Below are 12,601 nucleotides of genomic sequence, written 5' to 3' on the forward strand. Positions count from 1 at the left end.
GCTTGGTAGTTGTGCCGCAAGGGCTTAGTTGCTCCTTGGCTTGTGGGATCTTCCCAGACCGGGGATCGATCCTGAGTCTCCTGTATTGGCAGGCAGATGCTTTGCCACTGAGCCACCAGGGAAGCCGCTCCTAAGTGTGTTGACAGGTCATGTCCAGAGCACACTGGATACACGGACTAACCTGGCCTGGTTAGAGGGTCAGCCCGGTGTAGGTGGGCAGAGCAGCCTCAGGGGAGAAGGTTCTAGGTTCTCCCATCCTAGGACTGTCTACTTTTGAGAGACTTATTCAGTGACTAATGAACTTTCTCCATAGAAATGATCGAAAAGGCTGCGACTCTAAATCAGACACTGGATGACGATGTCCAGCTGCCCAGCTCTATTCTTCAGGACATGCAGGAGAACATCACGGCTTTGCTGGAAGTCCTGCGGAAAAGGCGGTTCCTGCCGCTGCACCGAAACGCCACCCGAGAACTCAAGTGAGTTCCTGAACAGCACTCATGACACGGCCAGTTAGAGGGAAGAATGTGATAGCGGAGAGGGAGGGAGGCAGGTGGGAGGAGGGGAAGGAAATTAAGTTCTCAGAGGGACAGGCTGTTACTGGAGAAGAGAGGGGTGCCGCTCCCCCCGCCAACAGCACAGTGTGATCAATGGCAGTGCTTCTGCCTGTGCTATTATGTCGTAGGTTTGGTTTTCCTCTGTGACCCTGAAACACCTTTTCTACTTAGCATGAACATACAAACCTTCTGATACTGTCTTTATTGAAGATTTAAGTATAATGCAGAAAACTCTCACGGGAAGCAAACACAGGTGGTGGCCACTGCCAAAGCTGTGAACTCTATGACAGACTGGCAGAACATCATGCCAGAATAATTTTGCTCAGTTATGCAAACTGTCATCGAAACCTGGGATTTGAAAAACAGATCACAAAGAACTGTTAGATGTGGTCACGAGAAACTTTCAGTTTGCCTTCAGGCTTTTTTTTCCTTAGTATTTTCACACAAATTATTACTTGATGCAATAGCAAAGCTGTCTTTCTGCCAGGTTTTGATAAATGTCTGACTAAGTACTGGTTTCAGTGGTCACACTACACACCATCAAAACTCCAGTCTCTGTAATTTAAGCTATTTTAATACATTATGCTATTTTAAATAACATTTTAAAGAATAACTTAAATCAAAATCTTTTTCTGAATTTTACATTATTATCTTATCAGGGTGAATGTTAAGAAGTGAAGTCATTTAACCAGAGTTTTCATTTTGAGGATCCCCAACTTGCATTGCCACATTATTTTCTACATGGTTTTTAATTACTTTGAAAGTTATCTTTTATTCAATGGGAATTTTTAGGACTTAAGCCCGGGAGACAGTATCTAGAGTAACCACGAGAGAACTGCTCCAAGGAGGTAAGGGGTGAGCCAGGTTATATAGAAGTTTTGCAGCGATGGACAGCCAGCCTGAACATCAGAAGATTATTGTTAATTAAAGAAAACAGATATCCCAAGTTTTGAAATTTAAAACAACATCCACTTCTACCAGCAGGACCCTGGAGAACTGAGTTTATATATATTTTCATCATTGAGTGGGATTTTTGACATTGTTGTTGATTTGCTCGGTGAAAAACAAAAGGTGGAACTTACTGTCACATAGACTTTGGAGAAAAGGACTAGTAATTTAATTATGGGATGTTTGTTAGGCCCTGAGAGGACTCTGGGCTGGATGAGGGCAGCTCAGAGTTGGGCGAGGACTCAGGAGATGGGGAGGGAGCTGCTGTCTACAGGGCACTCCTCTGTGCCGGGTGAGTGGGGAGCTGTAGATTTCCCACCTCACCTCTGCCTGTGCTCACCCTCACCTCCTTGTGAGGTGGGAAGGATGCAACTGAAGTAACCGAGGCCCAGAGAATGTTTGTAACTCCATCAATGTTGAACCTCCAGGACAATATGAAACCCAGTGTGTTCTGCATGCTGAGTCACTTCAGTTGCGTCCTTCTCTTTGCAACCCTATGGACTGTTGCCTCCCCAGGCTCCTCTGTCCATGGGATTTTCCAGGCAGGAATACTGGTGAGGGTTGCTGGTTCCTTCCCCAGGTATTCTTCTCAACCCAGGGGTCAAACCTGTGTCTCCTGTATCTCCTGCATTGGCAGGCAGATTCTTTACCACTGAGCCACCAGGGAAGCCCATCTTTCCCTTTATGGCACCCTGCAGAAGATCCTTTGTAGCTGTGTTGCCCGAATGTTTTCCAGTTTCTTAAGGAGAGGCCGGATCTTTACCACAAGTCTTCAGGCTGAGTACTTAATCTTGAATCTCCACAGTGAGCCTGGAGAAGACAGCTGAATACGTGGCACCGTGCAACCCTTTCTCATGGAACTTGCTTACCTGCTCACGGCACTAGTGTGGTGGAGAAATGCCACTCAAGAAACCGTGTTTTACTGTATTAACTGAATTTTACAGGAAGAAGCTAATAAGGAGTGCTGAGGGGTTTTGTGATTTTTCTTTGTAGTCTTTCAAGTCATTGTCAACTATATCATTTCATTTGATCGTGATTTAGATGGTAAAATTTTCAGAGATGAAAATTTGATCTCTATTTTAAATTTCTTAGAGCAATACCTTCGTTAACAATATGAACTGAAGGATTTATGTCTAGATATTAGAAATGTATTGAAAAAAAAGAAATGTATTGGACTTTTTTGTGTGTCTCCCATGTACTATTTTTAGTTCTCTTTATCACTATCATAGTACAACATCTTATTATCTTTTTTTGTAATTCTTAAAATCACAAGAATATTCAAATAATTCCTGATGGTGCTCTAATGATGTCAGAGTTCAAATATATACCTTTGGAAAAATTTTTGTGGTGGTTTAGCCCAGCAATCTGATAATCTATGAAAACGAAGGGGGATTTACAAGGCATTTTTCACACAAATATTCAAAGTTCTTCTGATAAATTTAAGGAAGAGATTAATAGGATATATTCAACCACTGCAAAGTTCTGTAGTGTGAAAATTATATTATTCTATATAGCTTTAAGTTCAAATTTGATTTAAATAGCAATTTGATAGCACATTTATAAAATAGGGGGAAATATCTTTTGATTTCTTGAAGCTTGCTTTTACCAAAGTGGTACAAATTGTATCTTCCTGGAAATTTGGATTTGAAAGTTTCTATAAAATTTGTTTCTTTACTAGCTGCAGGAAAAACCTTTGTATTGTATGGATACATTGGTGACTTTGGAACAGATCACTGAAGCGTCTCCTTTTTTCAATTTCTGACCATATTGTAACGAAGATTTCAGTTGCCATCATTCACAGGCTGTGGCCCCAGTTTTCTGAATCCAAATCCTCTGAGATGGTTTCTTTAATTCCACTAAATACATTAGGAAGTTTGTTAAGTCAAGAAAGATCGTTAAGGATAAAGTGTGAACCTGCCATACGTATAGCAACCTTAGAAAATTTTTTTCCCTTTTTAAGGGATTGCCATGTACCACTTAGGACTTCGAGATGAAACTGAGATGGGATATGTAAAAGTTCCTTTCACTATACATCAATGCCGTGAGCTTTGTTGTTAATTTCTCACCATCTTTTATGTTCCCAGGGCTGCCGAAGATTTATTGTCACAAATTCAGGAAAATTACCGGAAGCCACAGGAAGAGTTGGCAGTGTTAAAAGAAGCAGTAAGCAGCCTCCTTTCGACACACAACAGTGATGTAAGGGCTGCAGAAGAGTTCCTGAGAGAAGCAGAGACCAAGACCCAGGAGAGCGGTCGCCTGCTGCTCCTCATTGGGGCCAACCTGCGAGAGTTCAGCGTGAGTCCTGCCAGCTCTCACCCCCTTAGAGCTGGTCCCAAATGCTCCCCCGTAAATGACGTCATCCTTTACGCCTTAAAAAAATGAGCCCCGAGGGCTGACTTCATTCAGCACACAGGGTCAGGCACCCGAGGTTCAGAGGCCAACTTGCTTTTATGAAGCATCCTTAGAGGTGATGTTTGCTGCAGGAGAAGAAGCTGCGTGTTCAGGAAGAACAGAGCTTGACATCAGCACTGATCGCCGAGGGAAGAGGACTGCTGGATGCGGCCTCTGCTCCTGCAAACGCATTGGGAGAGGCTCTCGTGGTGAGTCCCAACTCAGCACAGCCCGGGGTTTCCAGGGAAGCCTCCCAGGCCCCAGACATGCTGTTAAACAGATGCACACGTGGTCACAGTGTTAATCTCTGTGTAGCAACTAGAGCAACACCGGGACGAGCTGCTGCTGTGGACCGCCCAAATCAGGCGCCACGTGGATGACCTGGTCATGCAGATGTCTGAGCGGAGAGCGCTGGAGCTTGTATACAGGGCAGAGGATCACGCCGCCGAGCTGCAGAGACTGGCAAGTGCTCTGGACAGGTGAGGCACCCCTGGCAGGTAGCCCACAGGTTGCGATCTGCAGATCAGAGAGAATAATAAGCCTGGCTGTTGCATTCACGGTGTCGAGTCACATTCTTTATTGTATGTAAAAACAAAGGCTTCTCTTTTATTTCCACGACAAGGAGGGTTTCCTTCCAAGTCTGGTGGTGTATTTGACCATCAGCAGGAATGTACAATGGAAAAATGTGAACTGAAGCAGATAGGAATGAAAACAAATATTATGCTATGATATCAAGGCCTTCAGTATCTACCTGGTACTCAGGACTTTTTGAGTTTGCACATGGACAGAACCAGATACTGATTTCCTTATGCCTCTTGCCTTCTTGGGACTTGTGATCCAGCCGGCTTTCTGCATGGATGCAGGTTGTGGTTGCCCACCCTGGACTATTAGAAGTGTTGAGGATCTATTTGCCAACTCCTGAAAGATACCATCTCCATTATTTTCTACTGCCTGAAAGGTTACCATTATACTCATTACTTTAACATGTATTTTTGGATATTTGTCAAGTATATCCTCAGTTTGTTAGACGTGCCTTTAAATAAGAAGCGAGACTTTAGGCCAATGGTTCCTGAATTGTTGCAGGAGGAGCCTGGTGAACTTTGGAGTACTGATGGCTCTGTCCCCTGACCCCCTCCCCTGTCCACCAGACTGTGGGATATGGCCTGTACTTTAAATTTTTTCTTAAGTCCCCAGGTGACCTGATGGCAGCAAATGAGGGAATTGGGGTTTAAGGCCTTACACAATATTGTGAGTTAGTAAATTTATTTCTTTAGAATCTGCTGTAAATTATGAGTGGAAAAAGTCTGGACACACTGGGAATACTTGTGTTTCTGTGTATTGGGTGTGTTTTGTGGAAGGAGAAAAATAAGTATTTTGCTAATTTGAGGAGTGCTGCCATAAAAGACGAGCTCACACAACGAAATCAATTAAAAACGACTATTGCGTGAGTCATGTGCTACATTGAGCTCCACTGCTTCTGTCTGCTGTCGGAATCAGTAACAGAAAATGGAGTTAGGTACTCAGTTAGTTTTTCTCCTTTTCTCATCTTTCCTAATTTTCCAAAAAGGAAAAGGATGTTCTGACTACATCTCTAGCTACAACGAAATCTTTATTACTTAGTATGAGTCATAAAAGCTGTTTGGTGTGATGCATAAAATTAAATAACTTTGTCTTTTATTTGTAAATCACTGAATTTTGCCAGTCAAGTAGTATCTAATAATAACTGCTGGTTTCTGCTTTGGAAATCACCCAACTCAATAACGTTGGGGAGAAAATGCCTACTCAGTAGGCAAAGAGGTGTCTATTGTCAGGTTTCATTCTGAAGCGAGAGTGAGCTGGATGAACCCGCACCGTTACCAGCTGGCAAGTTCCTGAGTGGTCAGTCCCCTTAAAAGAGTGAAGTTCAGATGACTGAAGTATTATCTCATCCTCCCAAACCCCTGGTGAACTTCATCAAATTGGTGTACACTGTTTGAGGAATAAGCTTCAGCATCCCCACATATGCTTAGCTAAGAAAGCCTTTTTAAAGTGAACACTTGTGTAGCAGGAGTGATTACAACCAGTGCAAACAGGCAGGGGATTTGAACAGAGATGAAAGACTGGATGGTCTAAAAGATGAGACACAGTGACCATCTCTTCTTTGGGTGTTAATTAAGCAGCAGTTCTTAGTGTTACCGAGACAAGATGACCACAGCTTCTTAAGACGGCGTTTGGAATTAGAGGGGAGTCCAGATGTTGACACAGACGCCTGAATTTCTCGTTGATGATGTTTCTCTAAAGAAGAAGGTGGGAGGCTTTTAGGAACAGTGGGCAGATTCAGTTCCGTTGATTATAACGTCTCTAAATGTGCCGATTGCACAGTGGCCTTGGGAATGTCAGACATGTGTCCCTGAATGCCACCAGCGCAGCCCATGTCCACTCCAACATCCGGAGCCTGATTGAGGAGTCAGAGAGGCTGGCAACAGATGCTCTCGGAACTGTGAGAGAGGCGAGCGCGGTAAGAAAGGCCCCCAGGTTTCCCTGTGCCTGCTTTTTTTCAGCGCTGTGGTCAAGTGAACCTTCCGTGAGGTGCTCAAGCAGAGAGGCAGTGGCTTAAATTTACACTTGTCAAGATTCTTTTCTGGTGGAATTCTGTCATCACGTGTCTTTGCTTTTCCTGCATGCTTAGTCACTCAGTCGTATCGGACTCTTTGCGACCTTGTGGGCTGTAGCCCACCAGGCTCCTCGGTCCATGAGATTTCTCAGTCAAGAGTGCTGGAGTGGGCTGCCATTCCTTTCTCCGTAATATATTCTAATGCGTTAAAAATACTGTCTTTTCCGATGGGAGTAAATAGTGGGCCTTAAACAAGCTCATATACCCCTTACACTACTTCCGTGCCCAATCCTGGATTCAGGGATTGAACCCGCATCTCCTGCATCTCCTGCACCGGCAGGCAGGTTCTTCACCTGCTGAGCCATCTAAGTCGTAAGTGATTCTTAGAACAAAAATGATAATGTTAATTGATATCTGCCTTAGACATCTCTTCTTACCCGTGGTGAACCTCTTCATTTAAGGGCTGGTTTTTGTGTTTATAGATTTAAAAATGACTGTGTTCTTCCTCTTCACAAATTAGCCTATATGTTAATAGGACTGCTTCAGTTGTCCCTGCCTATTGTCTGCTTGACTTCCTTGTTCGGAAGGACACTGGGGGATATTCTGGGACAGGACAGAGTTGCTCTCTCCACCTCCAGCAAGAGCCCACCCCGCCTTCCAGGTTCACGCTGAAATTGTCCTGTTTTACAGGCTTCCGAATCTCTTGTTTCTAATGGGAGAGCGACCCTCCGACTCAGTTCCGAGTTTCTCAGAGAAGGCAACCGCCTGAGCAGAAAGCATCGAGGTCAGTTCCCAGCTCGGGCTGTGTTGATGCCAGAGTGATTGTGGACCCACCTCTGAATATACTGCCAGAACATTCTTCTTTCCTGGAGCAAGTTGAATCTTAACATTTCTTTGTCACAATAGTATTCCAATTTCCTATCCTAGACACATCATGTAATTTTGATTGTGCAGTCCCCTCCAATCTTCCATAGACTCGACAAGCCTCCCCTGAGAACGAAACCCTCTGCTCACTGCTCTGGCTCCTGAGCTCAGGCTGGTTGGTCCTCACAGCGTTTGTCAGGATACCTGTGACCTCACGTGCTTCTCTGTCCATCTCAGGGTTTCACCATTTCTTGAAGAGTCGTATTATGTTTGACTCTTGTCTTCTGCACAGGGCTAATGCAATGTTAGAGCCATGGTAGGTTCTCATAAAGTTATTGGATCAAATCAATATTGATTTATCTATTAAAAATACCTATGCAAAAAAAAAAATACCAACGTGGTTTCATTTTTCCTAAGACTTTCAGTAAGCAATTTTTGGCACATGTAAGAGTTAGTAAGCATAATGCAGAATGGCAGACGACTCTGTTCGTAAGAGAAACAAACAAGCTTTATAACATATAGTTATATGTATATAGATAGATCTATATATAGTTATATAGATACATAGTTACAGATATATAGATAGATAGATATCTATCACCTTAATATACTCTGCTGCTGCTCACTCAGTCATGTCCAACTCTTTGCAACGCTATGGATTGTAGCCCGTCAGGCTCCTCTGTCCCTGGGATTCTCCAGGCAAGGATACTGGAGTGGGTTGCCATGCCCTCCTCCAGGGCATCTTCCTGACCCAGGGATTGAACCCATACCTTTTATGTCCTCTGCACTGGCAGGTGGTTCTTTACCACTGCCGCCACCTGGGAAGCCCTTTTCGCCCTAGAGCTCTAATTGAATCAAACATGAATTTAAGAAGTATTAGTGAGAAGGAAAACAAAGTAAAAAAAAAATTATCAAGTAAGCACCCAAGCATACAATTTGAGTGTGGATTGAGTGGTGCTAAGTCTTGTTAGACAAACTTTCGATATTTGGGCTCTCTGTAGAAAGCTGCTGATTTTAAAGATGGGTCAGGAATGATAAAACTGTCATCCAGGCAACTTTTTAGGGTCAGCTTAAAAGGGAACACTTTTTCCCCTTTGAATAGGTATCACATTGGAACTGAGTAGATTGAAAGATTCTGCAAAGAGATTTCAAGAGAATGCTGATAAAATTACCAGGCAGACCAATGAATCACTCTTGATACTTAGAGCAATTCCTGAAGGTAAGTGGAAAAGGGGGGTTCTTGATTTAAATTAATATCTTCTCATTGCAAAACATTTGCACATGAGCAGAAGACCTGCTGCAGATCCGATGGAGACCCCTCATCCAAAACAAAACCAAGAGTGACAGAATTTTCACTTGCAGAGGGATATGGTTTGGAAGGAAGAGCACTGTGTTTTTTATAGCTTCAGAACACCTGCATTGAAGTAGTAGAATTATACTCTGAAAAAACAAAGCTTTAGATTCTTTATGCTATCATATTAATTGCTAACTTTTAAAATGGGCCTGAGATGAAAGAAGAGACATTCAAAGAAGCTAGCAAGTAAAGAAGCTGAAATATTCCTGCTTTAGGGCAAAGTGCTAAATTCATAAATGTGATAATTTAGAGAATTCTTGTTTGGAAATTAAGGAAATCTTCCTTTGTGAGACAATAAGCATTCTAAAATAGATCACTTTAATATTGATGGCTTGAAAATGCAGTGTTCCTTAAAATTTTAAACAGGGTAATTTTTTAACACAGGCAAGTTGCACTGTGGTGCATTATTTATCTTACATTCCCTCAGCCTTTTCTTTTTTCTTAAGTCTCGGAAGATACCAAAAACATTTCCCAAGTTCTTCTGTCTGCTGGTTCACCTTATTGTTGTTCTGCCCCCCAGTCATGTCTGACTCTTTGCAACCTCATGGACTGCAGCACCCCAGACCTCCCTGTCCCTCAACATGTTTCAGAGTTTGCCCAAGTTTCAGATTCATTGTATCGGTCACTTCATAAGCATGAAAATTACCCTGGGAAGCTGGACTTCGGGACACTTTGGACTGACTCCCTGTGTTAGAAGAGTGGAGCATTTTCTGATCTGAAATTTTCTTTTTCTTTTATTTATCTGTTTTTAGGGATACATGGTGTATGTTGATCAAACATTCAAAAATAACTTTTTATTTGGAACCAATTTCACATTTGCAGAAAAGTTACAAGAAGATTTAAAAGAATACCTGTATACCCTGCATCAAGCTTCTTCTAGTGTTAATCTTTGTCCTTTTTGTGTTAAACCCTTTAAAAAAAAGTGCCTTAAAATAAAAACAACTGTCACCCAGCTTTTCTAGAATAATTGAACTCCAGTTTATCTTTAGTGACCATTTACTTTTTACTGTGCTGTTATTTTCAGCAGCCAGTTGTGGGCAAATACACTTCCTCTTGCCTAGGATACTTCTATGGCACCTTCAGGTTTAAATTCCTAAACCTTCTTATCCTGACATGGAATGATTTGGAGAAGCTGTTAGTGACTATAAGAAAGGAGTGATCTGAAAGGGAGCAAATAAGTTTAGATTGTTAACATATAAGATGCTGAGTAAACGGCAACTAGCAGTTGCTTTTGTAATCTCATTGTGTATTGAAATCATACTTCAGTATAGAGTGTTGTCACCAAAAACATTTCAGTTCAGTCACTCAGTCATGTCCAACTCTGCAACCCCATGGACTGCAGCATGCCAGGCTTCCCCGTCCATCGCCAACTCCTGGAGCTTGCTCACACTCATGTCTATTGAGTTAATGATGCCATCCAACCATCTCATCCTCTGTCATCCCCTTCTCCTGCCTTCAATCTTTCCCAGTATCAGAGTCTTTTCTAATGAGTCAGTCCTTTGCATCAGGTGGCCAAAGTATTGGAGCTTCTGCTTCAACATCAGTTCTTCCAGTGAATATTTAGGATTGATTTCCTTTAGAATTGAGTGGTTTGCTCTCCTTGCAGTCCAAGGGACTTTCAAGAGCCTTCTCCACCACAGTTCAAAAGCATCAATTCTTTGGTGCTCTTGAATGAAAAACATTTCATTCATCCAAAAAAGGAGTGGTAGCACATATGTGTGTGTGTGCTCTGTCACTTCAGTTGTGTCTGACTCTTTGCGACCCTGTGGACAGCCCCCGAGGCTCCCCTGTCCATGGGATTCTCCAGGCAAGAGTACTAGAGTGGGTTGCCATTTCCTACTCCAGGGGATCTTCCCAACCCAGGAATCCAACCCACGTTTCCTGTGTCTCCCACATTGCAGGTGGATTCTTTACCACTGAGCCACACCCCAGCACGTGTGACAGGCAACCTTAATACTGTCATTAAACAGAAGCCCCCTTTTGTGTTCAGGGACCAGAAAGAAACTCTGTAACATGTTTCTGTGTAAAATTACGTTCATTGTGGTTTTATGGTTTTATGCATGTTATAACCACTTACAACCACCAGTGTATGTACTTAAGTATAAATTTATTTCAGGTGTCAGAGACAGAGGAGCCATAGTCAAAGACCTGGCCATGTCTGCAAACCAGAGCGCCACCAGCACACTCAAGAATGTCATGGGGCTGAGCCAGAAGCTGGTGAACACGTCCACGGACCTGTCCAGGGTCAACGCCACGTTACAGGAAACAGACAAGCTCCTCCGAGACTCCTCGATGACCAGTAGGTCATGGTCTCCCGTCCCGTTAGGAACGTTTGCGCCGTGCCACGTGAGCTGGCCCAGGGCACATGGGTGTTCGCAGACTGCAATCCTAAGTAATAAAAATGTGGCGACATCTGGATTTGCATTTAAAAAGGAAGAGAAGGGCCTCGGGTACCTCCTTGGGCTGGTGCATGTTTTATGTATTTATCAAAATGTCAGGGATTTGATGATTTGTGTATTCTAGTATATCCAGTACATTAGTAATGACCAGCTAATTTCTCTTGTTTCCTCCCCACCCCCCCCCACCCCCGCCAACTTTCTTGTCACCTTCATATACTAGCTTTGTTAGCTGGAAGAAAAGTCAAAGATGTGGAAACACAAGCCAACCTTTTATTGGATCGGCTGAAGCCTCTGAAGATGTTAGAAGAGAACCTGAGCAGAAACCTGTCAGAAATCAAACTGCTGATCAGCCAGGCCCGGAAACAAGCCGCGTCTGTGAGTGTGGGGCCCACGGGTCTTGGGAGCCCGGCACCACCCCGCCAGCTGAAGCTCCTGGAACCACACATCCCAGGGGTCTCCTATGCAGAGGGCTGCGGTCACACTTTCTACTGACAAGTTCTCAGAAATGCCTGATTTCTCACAGCCTTGTCTCCAAGTGTATTTAAAGCCTTGTCTTACATATTTTACTTTGCTGTTGTTCAGTCGCTAAGTCATGTCCAACATTTTGCAACCCCATGGACTGCAGCACGCCAGGCTTCCCTGTCCTTCACTATCTCCATGAGTCTGCTCAAACTCATTTCCATTGAGTCAGTGATGCCATCCAACTATCTCATCCTCCGTCACCCCCTTGTCCTCCTGCCCTCAATCTTTCCCAGCATCAGGGTCTTTTCCAGTGAGTCAGTTCTTGGCATCAGGTGGCCAAAGGAAGGGAGCTTCAGCTTCAGTGTCAGTCCTTCCAATGAATATTCAGTGTTGATATTTACATTAAGTATATTTAATGAGTCCAATTTTCCTTGATTCCTGCTTTTGTTCTGTGTGTTTCAGAATGTTATTAGCAAAAAGATCTCTGTGTCCTTATGGAGATTTGTGATCATGTCCTAGATTTCTAGATCCCCACCGATTCGCTGGATGGTACAAACACATTGGTCTAAGTATTAGCATTGCTGGAAGTCTCACTGGTTGCATACGGTGTTCTTGCCATCATTTTCCCAACTCGGTGTTGTTATAATCCAAGTGTTCTCCGGAATGCTTCTGCAGTGTGGGCCAACATCTCGAATTCTGACAAAACAGCTAGCATCGCATGAATGTTGCTCAAATCCAGGTCACTACCTGCATAAAGCACACAGCTTGAGAGAATGTTTCCTGGCCATCCTTGGCCATAGCCTTGGCCATGTGCTAAAGGAGAGGTGTTTCAAGGAAATAAGATTGAGAGAACATCATTTGTTGTGCTCCTGGGGACCTCTAGACAATAAAGGTGACCCCTGGTCTAATACTTACCTTCCTGAAGCTTCTAGCCAAGAAAAAGGAGCTCTGGATTCTTTGATCCCTGAGTGCTTCCACTTTGGGAAAAGAGCTGGAGGTGTATAAGGACTCTGGTTTCCATCTGCCTTAGTTCCAG

General features: G+C 43.4%; 1 protein-coding gene across 1 annotated transcript in view; it reads left to right on the forward strand.

Annotated features, from left to right (window-relative positions):
* Positions 1 to 12,601, forward strand: part of LAMA1 (laminin subunit alpha 1) — a 123,150-nt gene that overhangs the window by 86,883 nt on the left and 23,666 nt on the right. The window contains exons 36-44 of the mRNA XM_070452669.1: positions 314 to 476; positions 3,587 to 3,797; positions 3,986 to 4,102; positions 4,209 to 4,372; positions 6,255 to 6,390; positions 7,177 to 7,270; positions 8,453 to 8,569; positions 10,821 to 11,003; positions 11,324 to 11,478. Coding sequence (XP_070308770.1) covers positions 314 to 476; positions 3,587 to 3,797; positions 3,986 to 4,102; positions 4,209 to 4,372; positions 6,255 to 6,390; positions 7,177 to 7,270; positions 8,453 to 8,569; positions 10,821 to 11,003; positions 11,324 to 11,478 — 1,340 coding nt within the window. The remainder of the gene's footprint in view (positions 1 to 313; positions 477 to 3,586; positions 3,798 to 3,985; positions 4,103 to 4,208; positions 4,373 to 6,254; positions 6,391 to 7,176; positions 7,271 to 8,452; positions 8,570 to 10,820; positions 11,004 to 11,323; positions 11,479 to 12,601) is intronic.

This window comes from Odocoileus virginianus, chromosome 22, assembly GCF_023699985.2.
Source record: "Odocoileus virginianus isolate 20LAN1187 ecotype Illinois chromosome 22, Ovbor_1.2, whole genome shotgun sequence".
NCBI classification, from domain to species: domain Eukaryota; kingdom Metazoa; phylum Chordata; class Mammalia; order Artiodactyla; family Cervidae; genus Odocoileus; species Odocoileus virginianus.